The sequence below is a fragment of the Camelus bactrianus genome, chromosome 3 (genome assembly GCF_048773025.1).
Source record: "Camelus bactrianus isolate YW-2024 breed Bactrian camel chromosome 3, ASM4877302v1, whole genome shotgun sequence".
In the NCBI taxonomy this organism is placed as follows: Eukaryota; Metazoa; Chordata; class Mammalia; order Artiodactyla; family Camelidae; genus Camelus; species Camelus bactrianus.
The window spans coordinates 24,159,868-24,178,308 of NC_133541.1; the positions used below are offsets into that span (position 1 = coordinate 24,159,868).

An 18,441-nucleotide genomic window follows, 5' to 3' on the forward strand; every position below is an offset into this window, starting at 1 on the left:
TTACAAAGAATATAAAAATTGAGAAAAAAGAAACCATAAAAACTGCAACACAAGGGAATAGAGAGATAAAAATTACAAAAGCATGCTAAGCGATGAGGAGGAAAATTTGGAGACATTGTGACTATGGAAAAATAGGAGTATTCAGACTGAAAATTCTCATCAAGGGTAAAACAGATGACTTTCATAAAAACCCAAACCTTGATATATCACAATAACATTTTAAAATATAAAGAATAAGAACACCTAAGAAGCACACAGAAAATCTGCAGATTGCTCACAGAGGCACCACAATCAGACTGGCAGCGTGAATGCCAGAAGATGACAGACTAACCCGTTCCCAGGACAGAGGGTAACATTGGTCAGCCTAAAACACCGCCCAGCCAGACCAGCACTCAAGAGAGCAAAACGGAGGTTTTGGGACTCACGCAGTAAAGGGAGCTGGAGTCACTGCCACTGTCATCAGTCCCAGGACACGCAGCCCCTGAAGGCCAAGAAGCTCACAGCCCAAAAAGGTATTTTTGACCTGTGAGCCAAGGAGCAGCAGCTGAAGCCGACGAAGGCAGCAGCCCAGGTGGAGACTGAGAGGCCACACTGGGAGTCCTGTATAATTTGCAGCCCTGAGGTAGGGAAGCAGCCGCCCCCTGATCTCTGGCCAGCGGGGCAAGGCTAATGTCCTGGGGAATTTCTTGGCCTTCATCTCTAGCATCTGGCTAGAAATCCATGAAAATGATATAAATAGACAGAGAGGAAGGAGAAAGAAGCACTTGTTCCACAAGCCAGCATTTTTTCTCTTGGGAAAAGGAATTCAAGAATTTCTGAATATTATGCAGTAGTTCCCTCCCTGACTCTTGCTGGAGACTAGTAAATCTGATTTCCTTTTACAGGCTTAGAGCTCTGTCCCAAGAGTTCTTACCTTTATTTCATACTTACAAATTTAATGGGTACAGGTTTTCTGTTTCTTTTGGTTTCCTGTGCCTTTTAGCTCCAGCACCAAAAGCAATAGAGCAATATTCAATTTCCTGCGTCAATCGAATATAAAAAAATAGTTATTTGTAAGCTCTTGTGTGAAGTGGCAGCCATCCAGGTAAAGGTTAGAGCACTGTCATTACCAATGTCTGGGCTGCTTTAAAAAAAATTCTAATTTTTTTTTTAACTATGTTTCCCTTTTCATCATTTTACCAAGAACATCAGTAATACAATAAGATTAGAAAAAGATTAGATACAAAGATTAGCAATATAGGAATACAATTTGTCATTATTGCAAATTATGTTCTTCCTGATTAAAAAAAAAAAAATCTAAGAGAATCAAGCCAATATAAATAGCTCACCAAGATTGCTGAATTCACAAACACACAACAATCAACAGACTTTCCTATATATCAGCAATAACCATTATTTTAAAGTCCTATAGGGAGGATTAAGTATAACACAAAAACATGTAAGAATATATGTATATATATGTAAAATGTTTATCTCCTATATGGCAAAAAAGTTCATAAACAAATATAAAAATCTAAGCGCCTAGAAGACATTTGCAATATATTTAATCAATAAAAGCCTAATATCCAGAAAACACAAAGAACTATAATTCAATAAGAAAAACACAAAAAGAAAAACTAGGTAAAAGAAATGAATAGAGAACAGAATCGGCAAAAGTTAAAACCTAAATGGAAGAAATACAGGAAAAGATGCTCAAACTTGTATTAGTTATTAAGAAAACTATAATTACTAGGAACCATCTTCTTTTAAATCAAGTTGGCCATAAATCATCTCATAATATGATGTATTGGCAAGACAGTAGGGAAAGGAGAACATACTTTCTGGTGGAAGTAGAGATGGTTCATCTCTTTGGGGGAACATTTGGCAGTGCTTGCTAAAACAAGCCATGAAACAATTTAAATTTCTATCTGTAGCAAAATGATGAGTAAAATACATTACATCCATAAAAAGAAAAACCATATAGCAACTCAAAAAAGCATATTAGATCAATATACATTAACCGGGATCAGCTCAAAAACAGTGCCAGACGGGGGGAAAAAAAGCAAAATGCAGATTCAGTACTGTATGATGCCAATTCATAGTAACAACTGTAAAGAACCTAAGGGTGTGTCACACAAAAACCATGCAAGACCTTCTTGGAGAAAAGCATAAAAGCATTCTAAAAGACTTTAAAAAAAAAAAAATCTCAATAAATGGAGAGAGAGAGAGAGCCTGATCAAATTAGTTAGGATTCTCTTTGGCCCCATGTCATAGAAAACCCAAAACAACAATGGTTTAAAAACAAGAGAAAAGTACTTCTCTCTGATATATAAGTCCCAAAACTGGCACTACCTTTGGTTTTATAGTTGATTATAAAGGTTGATAAAATAATAAAAATATAGCTGGAAGAAATGCAACTATAATTACGTGTGTATTGATATCAAGTAATATTTAACAATGCTTTTCAGACATTTGGGACAAAGTAGATATATCTGCTCAGTGTTCTGAAATCTAAAGATTTCTGAGACAATTATTTTCAGACAAGGAATTTTTTTTCCAACGGTCCTTCTTGCATAAGATGAAAAGATGCCTCCATAGCCAGTGTGCATTTCTTCTTCAATGCGATTGTTTTAGATGTGTGTGTGCAAGAAAGTAAATAGAAGAGGGCTTAAACTTGTGTTTTTTCAAAGCTCACAAACTTGCTATAACATACACAAAGTTATAGGGTAGAAATTTAAGTTTTGTGGGTCAGTAATCAATTAAGGAACATCCAGTCACAGGAGAGCATGTACTCACTGATTCTCAGACCCTGGACAGATTAGCCAATATCTGTTACAAGTAGAAGTTGAACTAATTTTCTTGCATTTATTGGTCATTTGGATTTTTTGGTGTGTTTGTTATTGATTTGGAGTTATAATGTCTAGATATTAACCCTTTCTTGACTAAATACATTGAAAATATCTTCCCTTAGTTGTTTTAGGATAAGAGGGGTTATTATAGATTTGAATTTTTTTAATGTCATTGAATTTCTTTTTATGGGTCTATGCGTTCTGTGTCTTCTTTAAGAAAATTTCTCTCTCCTAAGAATACAGGCATATCCTTTTAAAGATTTTTCTCACTTAAATTTGTAGTTTACTTGGAATTTATTCTAAATCTATGAAAGTACCAAGCTATTATTCTGTATTTCTTCTCACAGGTGGTGCAGCTGAACAAGCTGGAACAATAGAAGCTGGAGATGAAATTCTTGCCATTAATGGGAAATCCCTGGTTGGGCTCTTGCACTTCGATGCATGGAATATTATGAAGTCTGTCCCGGAGGGACCTGTGCAGTTAGTCATCAGAAAGCACAGGAATTCTTCCTGCAACAAGCACTAGTAGTGACACTAACAGTGCCTGTTGCATTTTTTTTAACGAGAATCTCCTTTCCTCCGTTCCCTTCTTTCTTTAGCAAATCAGAATGACTTCTTTAAACCATGGGTTCCTGAAACAACAGAGGAGCACTGGTGTGAGCAAGGACTAAAAATCTCTCCACAAGTTTTTACTTACACAGGAAGCTGACCTATCTTGTGTGCGGCAGCAATGGAGCTGAACTCCAGAGGCCTTCCGCCTGGATCTCCTAGGCGAGAGGGTTCGCTTCGTTCCAGTGCCTGTCCCCCACCACCTCTCACGTTCACTGATGGGGACGCAGATGTGGCATGCCCTTCTTCATCTGAAACCTCTAGTGAGCTTCACATCCTGCTTGCCACCTCTCCCAGCAGGATCAAGCCTGGCAATTAGGAAGCCAGCAGAGTCTGAGGGGCAACACAGGTGTCAACCAAAAGGACTATAGTTTTATATACTTTTGTAAGTAAATAACAGAATGCTTTTAGGCACATTCAGTGGAAGGAGCTGTAGGTCTGTATGTTATCCTGAAAAGAAGAGAGACTTGAAAAAAGAAAATCAATTATGACCTAATGGTTAGGCTGAGCTCAGGAATTACCTAAAAGTGAAAAAGCAGAATACAGAAAGTGGTATTTTTAGTGAGTGTATTGTGCCTCATATGGCTGCATAGTTCAACTCAGTGGGTCATGGTCATGGATCAACATGAAATGTTGATCATGATCTGAAAGCGTATATTGAAAGGCAATTTTATAGGAATGCAGCTCCAATAAACTGTACTAAATAGCCATGAACTTCACTGCTTAGAAAGAGCAGAAAGTTCCAGCTCTGAAAGCACCTTCCATCCAGTTTGGAACTTGTCTTGAATAAATGCTTGAATTCAAGACTGGTCAACAAAAGAGCAAGAAAAATATACTTGTCACTGGGTTTCCATTTCTGTATTTTATGTACTCCAACTACTAATTTAAACTAAATTTTCAGAAATCAAGTATCTTTTTAGTATCCTTGGATTTATAATCCAAACAGGTGAGCTTAAAACAATCCTTTTAGGGGACTTTTTTGTTCTGCTTTTTTCCCCCCCCTTTTCAACAAGCTTAAGAAATATATTTCTAAGCATTGGATCTATTTTCCTGACCTGGGTTTGATGACATAGCTCTGCAGTGACTGAAGCCTTTGCTCTTTTTGTTTTCCTGTTTTGCAAATTCTTCCTTTGGCCAAAAGTGTTTCTCTGCAGAACACTGTTGTGACTCACACTTGCTTGTGACACTCGTCCCAGCTGCTCTCCTTTTGAAGCACGAGCTTCGTAGTAGCTGTTCCCATTCAATGTGCTGTTCCTCGTCACAAAACTGGCTTTTCTCCCCTCATACTGTACCTTCTTAAAATCCAAACACTCATCAGCTTCATTTGCTAAAATGTAATAAGAAAATGGAGAATGAGGATAAGTCAGTCTTTTTCAGTAAAGGAGCAGAACTGTGTATTTACAACACACATCCTTGGGCGGCGCAGGCCAGTTGACTGAGTCCTGGGAATACGGGTGAGGCTTGCATACCTGCGTGCATGACGCTAGGGTTTTATGTTGGCAGTTTCTTTAAATAACCTATTTCTGAGTGACTAATCCCAGTATACCTCTGTGGACTTGGCCCAGAGAGGTCTCTCAGAGGGGAGTGAAATATCTGGCTGGTGTGAGCCCAGATTTCTCATTTTTAAACAGGTTATACAAAAGAGAATGTAGTTCAGGGGTTAGCTAGACAGACCTGATTAATTTAGCTTCTACTTTTCACTACTACAATTCCAGATAGGATACTGTAGGAAGTCAGTGCAAGGTGCATGCTAGATTGTTTTTTAAGTCTTTGGGGTCAGTTTTATGGCTTCTGCTTTCTTGCCTAAATGAGAGACTCTTTGAAGTCAAGGCCAAAAACTATTTTTTGCCTCCACTCTTCCAGCTGTGCCTACATAGAAACACCCAGGCCTGCGTGACGGATCTCCAGGGCAATGGGAGCAACAGAATGCTCCCCTTCTCAGAGTTCCTAATCCTCATATCTGAAAAGCGCAAGGGTAGACCCCTGGCTCACTAAACTCTATTAGTCATCAGCTACTTCTGTTGGACTTGGCCAGAGGATTCCTTTGAAATTCAACAGTTGGAATTTCAGGGAGGAAGCAAAAGCTAAACTTTGACCCTGGGATAGAAAGCTATTTATTTGTCGTCAGTGTTCAAGGCATGACTAGTATTTCTAATTAGTCTAATAAATTCCCACACATCCAGACGTGAACACTAATGGTATTGTCCTACTAAAACTTCCATTGTTTTGGTTTTTTAACTGGTCAGTCAGTCATCCACAATAAGCTATGATGGTAACTGTGTTATAACGTGTAAATCATAGTTGCAAGGATATACCGTGAAAATTGAAGTAGGTTGGGTTTCGTTTCTGTAATCCCATACACAGCTCATTTAACTTTAGGGTTGACTCAATTGGCACTACACCTGTTGTATGATATTATACGTTATCCTTTATTTATGTAAAATAAAATGCCTTATATATTAAAGAGTAAGTGCAATAATATGAAATAGCTTGTACATTTTTAAAATGTTGTCGCCAAGTTAAGTATGTAAATCCACATCTCTATAAACCTTTTTTAAGTAATTTTAAAAAAATAAACACTCTGTTTACTACTTGGTTTGTTTCTTGTTTTTTTTTAGTTCTATAGAATAAACTTTTAAAATACCAAGATAAGAAATGTTGATTATTTGGATGGTTGAGAGGGACAAAGGCAACAGAACTCAAGTCAACCATTCTTTCCACGGCCACACTCAGGACCGGACACAATCCAGAACTGTTCCACCTCTGAGGTCTTAAAATCAAACATCTCTCGCTTTTACACCTTCCAGACCTTCTGGAGCTTCCTCTGCTCCCTCCCAGTACTGCTTCTTCCATTTCAACAGGCCCTCCGTCCCTGGACAAATGTTAATTTTCTGCCCTAGAGAACCCCCACCGTTTCCTTCCCTTCTCTATCTAGACGAGACCCCATGGGAGAACACCACCACCTCCACCCAGCACACGGGTGCTCAGCAGCCTTGCCCCAGCTCATCTGGGTTCCTTCCAACCAGCCAGCTCTTGGTATGTACAGGCCTATTCCTGAATCTCACAAAAGCCTCACAACTGCACAGAATGCTGCTGCCATCAATTCATGGTTTCCAACCTCATTTGGAATCTGGACGCTATTCGGCTATTGTTTCCTTGTCAGTTTTTTTTCTCTCATTCTTCACAATGACTACATTCTTCGTTTTTCCTAAAACCCTTACCCATTCGCCACCCTCTCCCCACCAGATACTTGGATGATCTGGGATCTTTCTTTGCAGAGTGAAATAAAAAGCATCTACTTTATTTAGGTTCTTTTGGTTTTCAGAGGCAGACATCAACCTAGTGTAGCCCAAGGAAGAAGGCAAGATGGCAGCTCACAGAAATCCAAGAATGGGACTCCACATATGACCAGACTTCAGAAATAGGAGAAACTCTGGGGAGGGGGTTGTCACTCGGTGCCCCCCTCACTTGCCCCCCCACTGACAGGGCTCCACATGGGTCTGTTTCTGCAGACCTGCTTCTCCTCCCTCTGCCCACTGGCAGCCTTATCCCCAGTTCTTCACACCTTTTCTTAGAAACCAATGAAGGCTATTTTGTCACAATTTTTGCCCCACTCTGTGTCACAGAATTTCTCTGGATATCCAAACTGCTGCCTGCCTGATTTTCCATATATACTCCAAAAGTTTGTTTTGGACTGGCTCAGTCTACCCTTACATCTGGGTAGAGCTTTTTCCTGGAGGACAGTTTCAACACAATATAGAAATAGCCACACACGCATTCTATGAACGTTGAAGGCTATATACCATGTAAATAAATAAATAAAATAAAATCTGAGACCAAACTGAAGGAGAATAATGAAATGGGATACCATTCTCTCTGAATGAGAGAAAGCAAAGAAGGTATGAAATCAGAGTTCTGAAGAATGCCACCAAAAAAACCTTCACTTGAAGAAAGGGAATTACAGGAGAAGGTGGGCCTCAGAAAAAGCAGGAAGCACCCAAAATTAGAGCCATTTCCATTCCTTGGAATGGGAGGGAAGGTGAGGTGGCGGGGGGGGGGGGGGCACCTGGTCAGCCTCAGCAGGTCAGAGGAGTCATAGGCAAGGAATGGTCTGATCTGAGGGGAGCCCCTGCTACACAGGTTCCTGCAACAAAGGGGCTCAACTGATCCACTCAGAGATTAGCAGCCGCCGCTCACCCATAAAGGTCACACCAGGCACCAATCTATACCCCTCCTCTCAATCCCCCCAAAGCAGCTAGATCTGAAAAAAGGTTAAAATCAGCTCTTCTCTCTCATCCTAAGGGATGAACAGAACAGCGCTTAAACAGAGTTCTGAAGTACCCACTAGAGACCAAATGACAAGCTTACTTAGAACCCCACCTCCCCTATTCAACAGTCAGGCCCAGCAAGTGTCCTATTCATGAATACAGAACTGGGAAAGGGGGAGGGAGGGTGCTGAAACATAGTATGCAAAAGGCAGATATAACTTGGAGGACCAACTTGAGAATCAAAAGAAAATTAGAAACACAAACTGTTTAATATTTTCAATGCACTTAAAGAGAATGTGGCTTCTAAGAAGCACAAGATCAAAGAAGAGATAAAATCAAATGAGATTAATACGGATCTGGCAGAACAAAGAACAGAAACTGAAGAGACCACCTTACTGAACCAAAGCCATATAAGTATCAAGTCAAATCAGACTGCAAAAACCCAGGTCAGTGACATTGCAGATGAACTTGATGAACTCGAAAAATGCTTAGAATACAATGAAAATGGACAAAGCAAATGTATAAACAAAATAAATCCCAAGTAAATGTTAGCCAATAGAATCCAGTAGTGCATTAAAGAAAGCACCAAGTCTAAGTGATGTTAATTCCAGGAATGCAGGAATGATACGAAGTTAAGAAATCTTAATCCTGTGAAAGGACATACCTTCAAAAATTCCACTTCAAACTCTAATGGAAAAACTCCAGAATCATTCCCATTAAAGTCAGGTATACACAAAAAAAAAGGATGTCCACTGTTGTTATTGCTGAATAACAATACTCTAGAGGTACAAGCCAATACAATTAGACAAAAATTTTTAACAGAGGTATAAATAGTGGGAAGAATCAAAGGTATCATAATTTGCACATGATATAGCTGCGTACATGTAAGCACAAACACATTAATTTAAAAACTATTAAAATATTAGAATACAGTAAGGTGGCTATCAAAAATTATTCATCAAAACAAGCTTTCCTACGTGTAAATAATAACCAATTAAGACATATTACAAGAGGAAACACCCATTCACAATAGTACCTGAAAATATATTTAACTCTGGCAAGGACTGGTAAGACCTACAAAATTCTATTAAGGGACATCCAACCAGTAACTTGAAAAATGGAGAGATACAGCTTATCCTTGGATAGAATGACTCGATACTAGAAAGATCTCAATTCTCCTCCAACAGGTTTATAATTATAATATAAATCCAACAATGACCTCAAAAGAATCTTTTTAACCTGAAAAACATTATTCTAAAGTCCATTTGGTAGGATAAACATGTACAAATAACCAGAATTATCTTGAAAAAGCCTAAGTAGGGGACTAGCCCTATTACAACATTATCAGAAAACCAGTATAATTAAAATAGTGGCTACTCTTCCATAGACAGGCAAACCACTGAAACAAAGATGAGAGAGAGGTACAATCTGAATTCGAAGAAATTCAAAGGGGCATTCTAAATCAGTTACAGAAAATGGACTGTTAAATAATTGGCAAGGTATTTGGGGCAGGGCGGGGGGTGGGGGGAAGCTGGATCCCTTGCATCAAATTCCTTGACAACAAAATTCCCGAGTGATCATACATACATTTAAAAGCAAGAAAGGAAAAAACATCTAAAAAGCTAAATATGTTCTTTTAATCATAAAGTGAATATGGGACTAAATTCAGAAGCTATAAAGCAAAAGACTCATAATTTAACGAGACCACATGCCAACTAAAAACTACTGGGGGCTGTCCCAGCAGATTCAGGGAAAATAGAACAGTGACAGTTTTTCATTCTCTTCATATCCCACCCATTTCCCATTCCCCGCCACTAACACCACACACATACACCCAGAGCTACTAGCATAGAAAAACCCTGGTCAACATCTACAACAAATCTAGGTGTGAAAGTACCCCCCCAAACTCCAAAGTGTACAAATGAGCAGAGGCAAACTACTAACAGCAACAAGCCCAATGTGGTATGAGAATCCGTGCAAGGGAAGAAAGAAGAACAGGGCATCGGACAGCCCTGACACACCCCACCCCACAGCCCCAGAGTCAACAGAGAAGCTCAGAGGACCGTTAGGTAACAGCAGCTGACACGGGAATAGTTTCTTCCCTCTCAAACATGACCAGCCAATGCCCCATACTGAGGAGACACTACTGGGAACAGAACCAAACTGAGTTGGATAAGAATAGAGATGGGAGAAAAAAAAAAAAGAAAAAAGGAGGTCCAGATAAAGGCAAGTGAGAGCAGCAGAACCAGATCCTAGAAAGCAAGTTGCCGTATTTCTTTACACGTAAAGAGTGTACAGTCAGAAAAGCTACCCTGACTCACATCTCCCTTCTCAAGTAGGAAAAGTAATTTCATGTGAAAATGGGCAACAGAAGATAATCAAGGTCAAATCCCATACAAAGTAAAAAAAAAAACAAAACAGAGCATAAGGAGCAAGTACAATCCCACAAACGACAAAGGCACACCAGAAAGACGTACCCAAGAAACCTATAAAAGCTCTAATACCTCAAAATCAATTAAAATACATCAAGAAAATGACACAAAATAAGAATGAATGATATCAACGGAAATCAGAAAAATTCAGAAATTGGTTATTGAAACTCAGGAAAAAAGTAATTTCAGAAAAGACTAAACTAGAAAGATCATTCACAGTGAATAAACAGGATAGTGTTTAAGATAATGAGAAAGAGAAGATAAAAAGAGTGAAACATTTAAAGATCAAAAATAAAAGAACCCCAGCAAAACTGGAAAAAAAAAAAAGATACATAATAGCAATCCCCAAAGAAGGAAGCCTAAACAAGGGAACAGAACAAACACTAAAACTTTAAATTTTCCTTAAATTGAGAATAAAAAAAGAGCTGACGCTATGCAATGAAAGAACACATCATGTACTTGGGAAAATTGAACCAGAACCACCAACACCAAAATGTACTGTAGTAACATTACCGGCAAAAAATTGGAGGAAAAAATCCCATAGGCTCCAGGCAAAAAAAAAAAAAAAGGCATTCATGAGAGAAAGAAAACTATGTTACAATCAGACTTCAACAGTACTGCTGTATGCCAAAAAGAACATACTTTAAAAAAAAAAAAGTGACCCAACCATTTTATACAAACTGACTTTCAAATAAAAGGCTGCAGAGAAACTGTCATCAGCATATAAAAACACAGGGAATACTATTCTCACAAGCCTGTTCTGAAAAATCTACTAACAAACAGACAACCAGATTCACTGGACAGACAGTGACATAAGGAATGGTGGTGAGAACCAAGTATACATTTACCTGAGAGTTAAGACTGAAGTGGAGAGATTAGAGTATCTGACAACGATCTTTCTTGCACAGCAGAGACAGCGCAACTACCGAAAGTCTGGGGGACTGAACTGTACACTTAATATGGTTAAAATGGTAAAGTTTTTAAACCATTTTTAAAATTGAAGTACAGTTAATTTACAATGTTGTTTCAGTTGTACAGCAAACTGTTTCAGTTATAGATACATATTCTTTTTCATTCTTTTCCACTATAGGTTATTATAAGTTATTGAATATAGTCTCCTGTGCTATACAGTAGGTCCTCAAAAATGGTAAATTTTATGTTATATACACTTTAACATAATAAAAAAAAAAAAGGATCCCATAAACCTAAGTTTTTTTTTTCTGGTTTTTTTTTTTTGGAGGGGGGAGGTAGTTAGCTTTATTTATTTGTTTATTTTCAAAGGAGGGACTGGGGATTGAACCCAAGACCTTGTGCATTGCTAAGCATGTGCTCTAGCACTTGAGCTATACCCTCCCCACCATAAGACTATGCTGATACTCGTGATTCGAATTTAGAACAAGGGTTTTCTATCTCTGTCTTAAAGCCACATCTCCACTTTTCCACGTCCAGAATCCTATTTCTCAGCAAGGAAATTTATGATTATAAAAGAATGTTTATTTACAAAACGAATCAGTCACCTTTGGAGAATGCTATGAAACCAACTGTATTTTGAAAACTGATAAATAAAATGTAGATTATCCTACCTTTCCTCTATGAACTGTACTAAAAGATAATGTAGGTAAAGTGAAATTTCTCTTTATAGAAATACTCTAATAAACAAAGAAGAAATGGTAACAATTAAAAATCACCAGATACAACCCCAACCAACCACAGGATCTAAGAACTGAACAGCAAGATTCCTAACATCACAAAAGGAGAGACATCATGTGCTTCCTGATGGGAGAACACACCACCACCTATGAACAGCTGCCTACACAAACCAACCGGAATCTGACAGAGGCTCAGATCCAATGCCCAGTTCTCAAGAAGTAGAGAAGTCAGAAAAACACATTAAACCACACTATGTGGATACAATCAGCAAAGTCCTAACTTGGGAAAACTCTACAGGACAAGGGATCCAACTTCATCAACAAGTATTATGCAAGGAAAAAAAAAAAAAGATATAGGGAATAACCTATAGATTGAGAGAAACTAAAAAAGGCCCATCACATGAAAAATGAAACAGCATAAAATTATTAGGGATGCATACTGGGTTGGGATAGTGGCTACTCTTGAGTTAGGGAGGTTGTAATTGGGAGGCAGCCTTGAACAGTCTCTGGATAGTTGGCAAGGTTTTATCTCCTGGCCTGAGTGATGGCTGCAAGCATATTCACCTTAAAATAATCCATTAGTCTATGCATTTGTTTATGTAATTGTCCATTTGTATTTTAACCATAAAAATTAAATGAAATGTTTGCATACATATGCATATATTACATATTTGTGATTTTTATAGTTATATTTAACCACACCTCCCCAAATTTTTATGAAATATATATATCTCCCAAAACCTGAATACCATGCTGATCTCTTAAGTAGGACAATCAAGGTCTCCACAGATTCCACGCTTGAGCACTGCACCTTACACTTTCCTGAATGTGAAAAAAGAAAAAAAACTTATGGGAAAAACAATTACATCACAGATACAAGGCTAATATCCATAATTTATGAAAAGCTCTGGTAAATCAACACATAAAAAAGATCAGTGCCCTAAACTAGAAAAATGGATAAAGAACATGAGCAGGTAATTCACAGAAAAAATACAAATTACCAATAAAGACAAATGATAATCGATCCTTCAATAATTAAAATAATTTCATCATTCTCCCCTGTTACTGCCTTGGCAAAGACCAGGACTGATGATCCCCCTGTGGCATTAGCTACGGTGTAGGGAAAGCAGCACTTCCATTTTTGGAAGTACAAGCTAACATGAATCTTAGAAACCAACTTGGCTTTTATCTTTTACATTTTCATGGCACACTCTTTGAGCAAATTCACTTCTATTAATTCCTCCTATAGAAATCAAACAAATATAAATATATGTACAAAATTACACAATACTGTTTACAATAATGAAAAACATGAGAATAATCCAAATGTCCATTAATGGGAAAAGTTACACAATGAAGCCATAAATGATTAAATAGAATGATGTGTGCTTATTCTGAAAGTTCTCCACAATATAAGCACAAAAAGTAAACTGCACATTAGTATGCAACAACGCTAGTGAGAATCGCAATACACCACTGGTCTACCAGGAGTACACGCCTACGCAGTTCTAACACTGGGCTGAGGAGGCATGGGTATCACTTACCTTTACCATCCATGCCTCTTTGAAGAGCCTGCAAGGTTGTAAACATTAACACCACGACCTTACCAACGCTATTAAAGAATCTATGACGTTCATGCAGAACTTACCAGAGCCAGGGATATCATTCTGGTATCCAGTGGGCTTCAATGAATTGGAAATTATCTCAGGTTGTTGGTTGTCTTCATCTGCATGTAAAGTGAAATGGAATAGTATTATCTACAATACACATCTTAATGTAAGATGGAGAAGCCACAGAGTTAGAATTAACCTTCATAAAGTAAATACCTGAGAGACTTGTGACTCGTGGTTTCCACATTCCTGGGGCAAGAGGAACCGCGTGTGGCAGTCATGGGCTCTTGTCATCATGATGCTGGAAGTCATTACTCGGTGGTCCTATGCTGCCACTGAACCAGTCACACAGCAGCCCCCTCTCCCTTTCCTTCAGATGATGATCAAACTCAAATGCTTGTCTTACTTAAGAAAAGCACTGTACCCACCTGTTCACAGACAGTGGGAAGAACTGACGAAATGCAACAGCGACCACAGAGCAGTCCTGCTGCAGCAGGCCAGGGGCTTTCTTGGCCACTTCACACCTGACAATGCTTCTTTCTTTTCAGAACATAAAGAATTAGTCAACTTTGTCATCCCTGAAAGATAATTTATGTAAGTTATACCAAGATATCAGAAAAAGGCAGGAAAATCCTCTTATGACTGTATCTCGCACCATGAGAATTTTTTGCGTGCCCGCGGGTCTGTTTTTGTCTGTTAGAGAAGCAGCCCCCTCCTAGTGCCCAAAGAAGAGAGGGAACCATGCAGCTGAATGCCGTTACTGTTACTCACTCACTTCAGGATGAGAAGCTCAGACACTTACCAGGTAACGTGAGACTCGGCATATCCTCCTCTCCAAGTCTGTTCTTCAGAAAGAAGACAGTAATTGGGGTTTTGGGAGGTCAAAACAATATATAAAATATATACATTCAATAAGTTTCCTTTCTCCCTTCTGTTAGAGCACTGTTCTAAATCAGGATATTCTAAGGAACACTCAGCAATTAAACGACATATGAAGAAAGTCAAGAAGCATCAGATTCGTCACACAAGAGATCTTTATGTAAGTTTTATTATATTAAAACTCACTGCCTGATTCTTGGATCTGAAGGCTTTTTAACAAAAGCCTGTGGACATGGTGCTCCTATCACACAGAACAATTTCCGTGGAGTCATACCATTCCTCTTTACAGATGACCGTAAGCAGCAGCATTCTATAGGAAGAACAAGTTCTAGACAACACCCTCCCCTCCAGATTGCACGGCTTTTCCTCTCCTCTGGAGATAGAAACAGGAACTGAAGCCAGGGTCACACACAGGCACAGCGGATTGGGCACTCGGCTGCTGCTGAAGTCAAGAACACCTTAGAGACATCCATTACCTCACTCCTAAAATCTGTTCAGGAGAAAAACAGTAAATCTTCACCTAAAAAGAAATTCCAGGATACTGGTATCAGTTTCAAGTATCCATTTTATGGGAAGAAACTATAAATTAATACTTCGTATACTTAATTACCACCATAGTAGTATCCTTTTTAGAGGTAAAGGAGGTTATCTTAATGGACAGAAAATCTGTCTTTTTCCATGTGTTAAAATGGGGACTGGCAAACTATTGCCCAAGGCCAGCTGCCTTTTTTTGTAAATAAGTTTTACTGGAATACAGCCTCTCCCATTTCTTTGAGGATCTAAAGCGACTTTCGTTCAGCAGGGCTTTCATTCACATATGGCTCACAAATATTTAATAAAATACTTATTGTCTCAAATTCTAAAATATTTACTCTCTGACCAGGTAAAAAAAGTCTGCCAACCCCTGCACTGATGTACTGCCACTCTATACTAAGGCTAAGTAAAACTTCATTAGGAAGAAAACCAAGAACATGAAAATTAGAACACAAAAATACAAATGACATGCTTGCTCTGATTCAGGCACTTTCAAGATCATAGTTTATTTATTACTTCAGATAAAAAGATAGTATACATATTAGGGAATTTCTTAAAATTCAACTGTAGAGTTATACACCATCTAGTACTTTTGCATTGAATGTTAACCAAAACAATCTCTAAACACCTGAAAGCCCCACTAGTAACATGAACTATGGTAATAAAAATCTGACATTTAATTTGTTCAATATATAGTATTTACATTATGAAACCAATGGTGATGCGATAAACAGTGATAAAGAAATAGTAAAAATAAATTTTAAAAAGCAAAGGTTTATATTCTTACAATGTGCTAATTATCATAATTGTATATAAAAATTAAAACATAGCAGAGCTTTCTGTTACAAAATTCTTATCATCTGAGTTGTAGTCATTACTTGCTAACGATTTACATGCAACATCTGCTAGGACTGACATTTGATTTTTTTCCTCAAGAAAATGTGAGTAGATAAATGACATTTAAGAGCAGACATTAATTTACTTGTGGACAGAAAAAGATAAACTGTACTCAAGATTAGTACTGGTCACAAGCCTCTTTCCTACAGAAATGATAAAAATAGTAAGACCAAAAAAAAAAAAAAAAAAAAAAAAAAATCCAAAAAGGAGATGCATAAGCAAAGAGTACCATGAATGGCACACCTCAAAAAATCTTGGGACCAATTAGACACACATCTTCTCTGTCTCCTTCAATGATGAGAGGTCTATTTTGCCATCAAACAATAATGACTGTAGCAAGTAAGGGGCACCAGGTGTACAACTAATTAAATCTTGCAAAATACTAAGATGGGTGGGGGTGGCCAGAAGGAGCAATTTATATATAATTCAAACTATATACAGCATAACTGGAATGCAGCCCATCCCAAACCGGCTTTGTGAAACAATTGGACCTTTATGATTCAATAGTTAAAATTATAACAAGTGTAGTAATACAATAAATTTACATGGGAAGCAAAATCCAATGGGTACTTTATATTATTTACTGTGCTGTTTCAATTTAAAAATAATTTTGCTAAGTATATATCTCAACTGAGGTCTATGTATAAAATGTCCTAATAGATACAGATATTTACCTTTGGTGAGTTAAAGGCCTTTTTGTGACTTCTGTCTGAATTGTAGGCAGAATGCTAGATGTACACGCACATGTGGGGAAAACTCAACCTGAGGTAATCCAAAAGATGTGCATGGGAGGAGACTGGAGGTACCTTGAAAGCCAAAGCATACCAGAAATCCAGAACAGGTAACAGTGAGGATGGCAACAAGGAATGGAATGCCAATGTGGCAGTAAAACTTTTTTTTTAAAACAGAAAGAGGAACGCCTCTCGTACCAGCAGAATCCTGCATACATACAGAAAAGAAAAAGCCACCCACCAGCTCATAAAACAAAAGCCAATTAGTGTGGGAAAGTACAAACTGCAGAAACCAGCAGTCAACAGGAGAGAAACCACTGGCTCACACGAGAGAAGGGAGCGGTCACTTGGTGAAGGCCGCCACCACCGCCCAGAGCACCTCGTTGGTGCTGCTCTTTAGACACTCCACTTCGGGATCCAAGTCCAGCAGCTGCCGCACCCTCTTGGTGGCCAGCTCATACTGCTCGTCCAGAAGGGGAGCGAAGGCGTTCTCCAGGACGTCCGAGGCGTGTGCCAGGTAAATGAGGGCCAGCAAGCGCTTGTCCATGCGGTGAGGGTCGTTCACCCACTTGTCGAGAACAGCTTCCTGGACCTTCTTGATGAGGCGCTGTTTAATGTTGTTGTTGGTGAGGGGATGTGTCGTCATGTCAAAAAGTAGGAAGTTCTGTTTCTCGGTTGTCAATACACCCTTTTCCACCAGGTTCTTAGCTAATCGTTCCCGCACGTTTCTTAACTGATAATGCAATTTTAAGGGATTCCACGTCTCACCTGAACAAAAGATTTCAGAAATTAGAAATGATGGGTATACTCTGCTAATTTTATTAAATTCTGTGCTATTAAAATCAACAGTAACATTTGACTTTTTTTCCTCCAGAAAAACAGAAGAAAGTCCAACTATGTTTTCTTGCGAGCTAAACCAGGAACCACTTAAGGGCCAGGCCTTTGGATCTGAAGCACCTGGCACATGATTTTTCAGGCACAACAGTGACTCAAAGGAACAAACTGAAAATAGTCTTCAAACCAATTCCCCCAGTGTGGAAATAAGCCAAATGTTAAATTATGTTTGGCCTCTCTCTAGCTATTGTCAAAAAGCAGCCAAGAGGAAAATAAGATGTTTCTTTTCTGTTAAACAGCAATCTGCAACAAAGAGAGAAAAGAATAAAATAAAGTTTCCTGATTAACGTGCTATTCCTGAAACTTCTACACATACCCAGTCTATAAAGCCAGGAAAGCCTGTTTAGGAGATGCTATTCTTTGATGACAAATCATATAAAGCTAATTATAAAAGGACAAAACATTTTCACCGTTTTAATCTTGTCATCTATGCACATTTCCTTTTGAGGCAGCAACATTTAAATATTTAAAATAAAATGATTTTTCACTAAAACAGTTTTTTCCTTTACAGAAGACTAGAAGGAAATACATCAAAATATTAATCTTGGTTATCTTTGGTCATCTTTGTGTGACAAATTTTTTTTTGTACTTTCTGCATTTTCCAAATGGTCACCAATGAACATATAAATATTCTTATAATTTAAAAAAATACATTAGTAATATTCTAAACTGGGACATGTTAAAGATCAACCACAGGCATTTTTATTATATGCAAAAGCTGTAAGACTGAAATTGTATAATACTGAGAGAAAAGAAACTATACTGTCTACTAGAGTGGCCATTAACTATATAGGGCTATTAGTTCAAATTAGCAAAAAACTCAGTTCCTCAGTTACCCTAGCCACGTTTCAAGTGCTCAATAGCCAAGTGGGGCTAGAGGCTACTAACTGGACAGCACAGAAACAGAACATTTTCAATGTCACAGAAAGCTCTAGTGGACAGTGCTGCCTTAAAATCTGTTAGTACTCATTTGGCCATAGACAAAATTATTCTGCCATATGACTTAACACTAAAGAAGATGGGGGCTATGATCAAGTCATCAGTCTTGGACTTGGTCTCTGACCTTAAACAATTAGAAATCTAGGTAAAATACATGAAACAACTGTTTTC

General features: G+C 38.2%; 2 protein-coding genes across 10 annotated transcripts in view; one reads left to right on the forward strand and one right to left on the reverse strand.

Moving 5' to 3' along the window:
* The window catches only part of PDZD2 (PDZ domain containing 2), a 341,923-nt gene extending 335,895 nt beyond the window's left edge, over positions 1–6,028 (forward strand). For all 8 annotated transcript variants that reach the window (XM_074356721.1, XM_010955569.3, XM_074356728.1 and 5 more), the window contains one exon: positions 3,176–6,028. In XM_074356721.1, coding sequence (XP_074212822.1) covers positions 3,176–3,354 — 179 coding nt within the window. In that variant the 3' untranslated portion in view covers positions 3,355–6,028. The remainder of the gene's footprint in view (positions 1–3,175) is intronic.
* Positions 6,029–15,285: 9,257 nt separating this feature from the next.
* The window catches only part of GOLPH3 (golgi phosphoprotein 3), a 43,744-nt gene continuing 40,588 nt past the window's right edge, over positions 15,286–18,441 (reverse strand). For both annotated transcript variants that reach the window (XM_074356796.1, XM_074356791.1), the window contains one exon: positions 15,286–17,205. In XM_074356796.1, the coding sequence (XP_074212897.1) occupies positions 16,781–17,205 (425 nt within the window). In that variant the 3' untranslated portion in view covers positions 15,286–16,780. The remainder of the gene's footprint in view (positions 17,206–18,441) is intronic.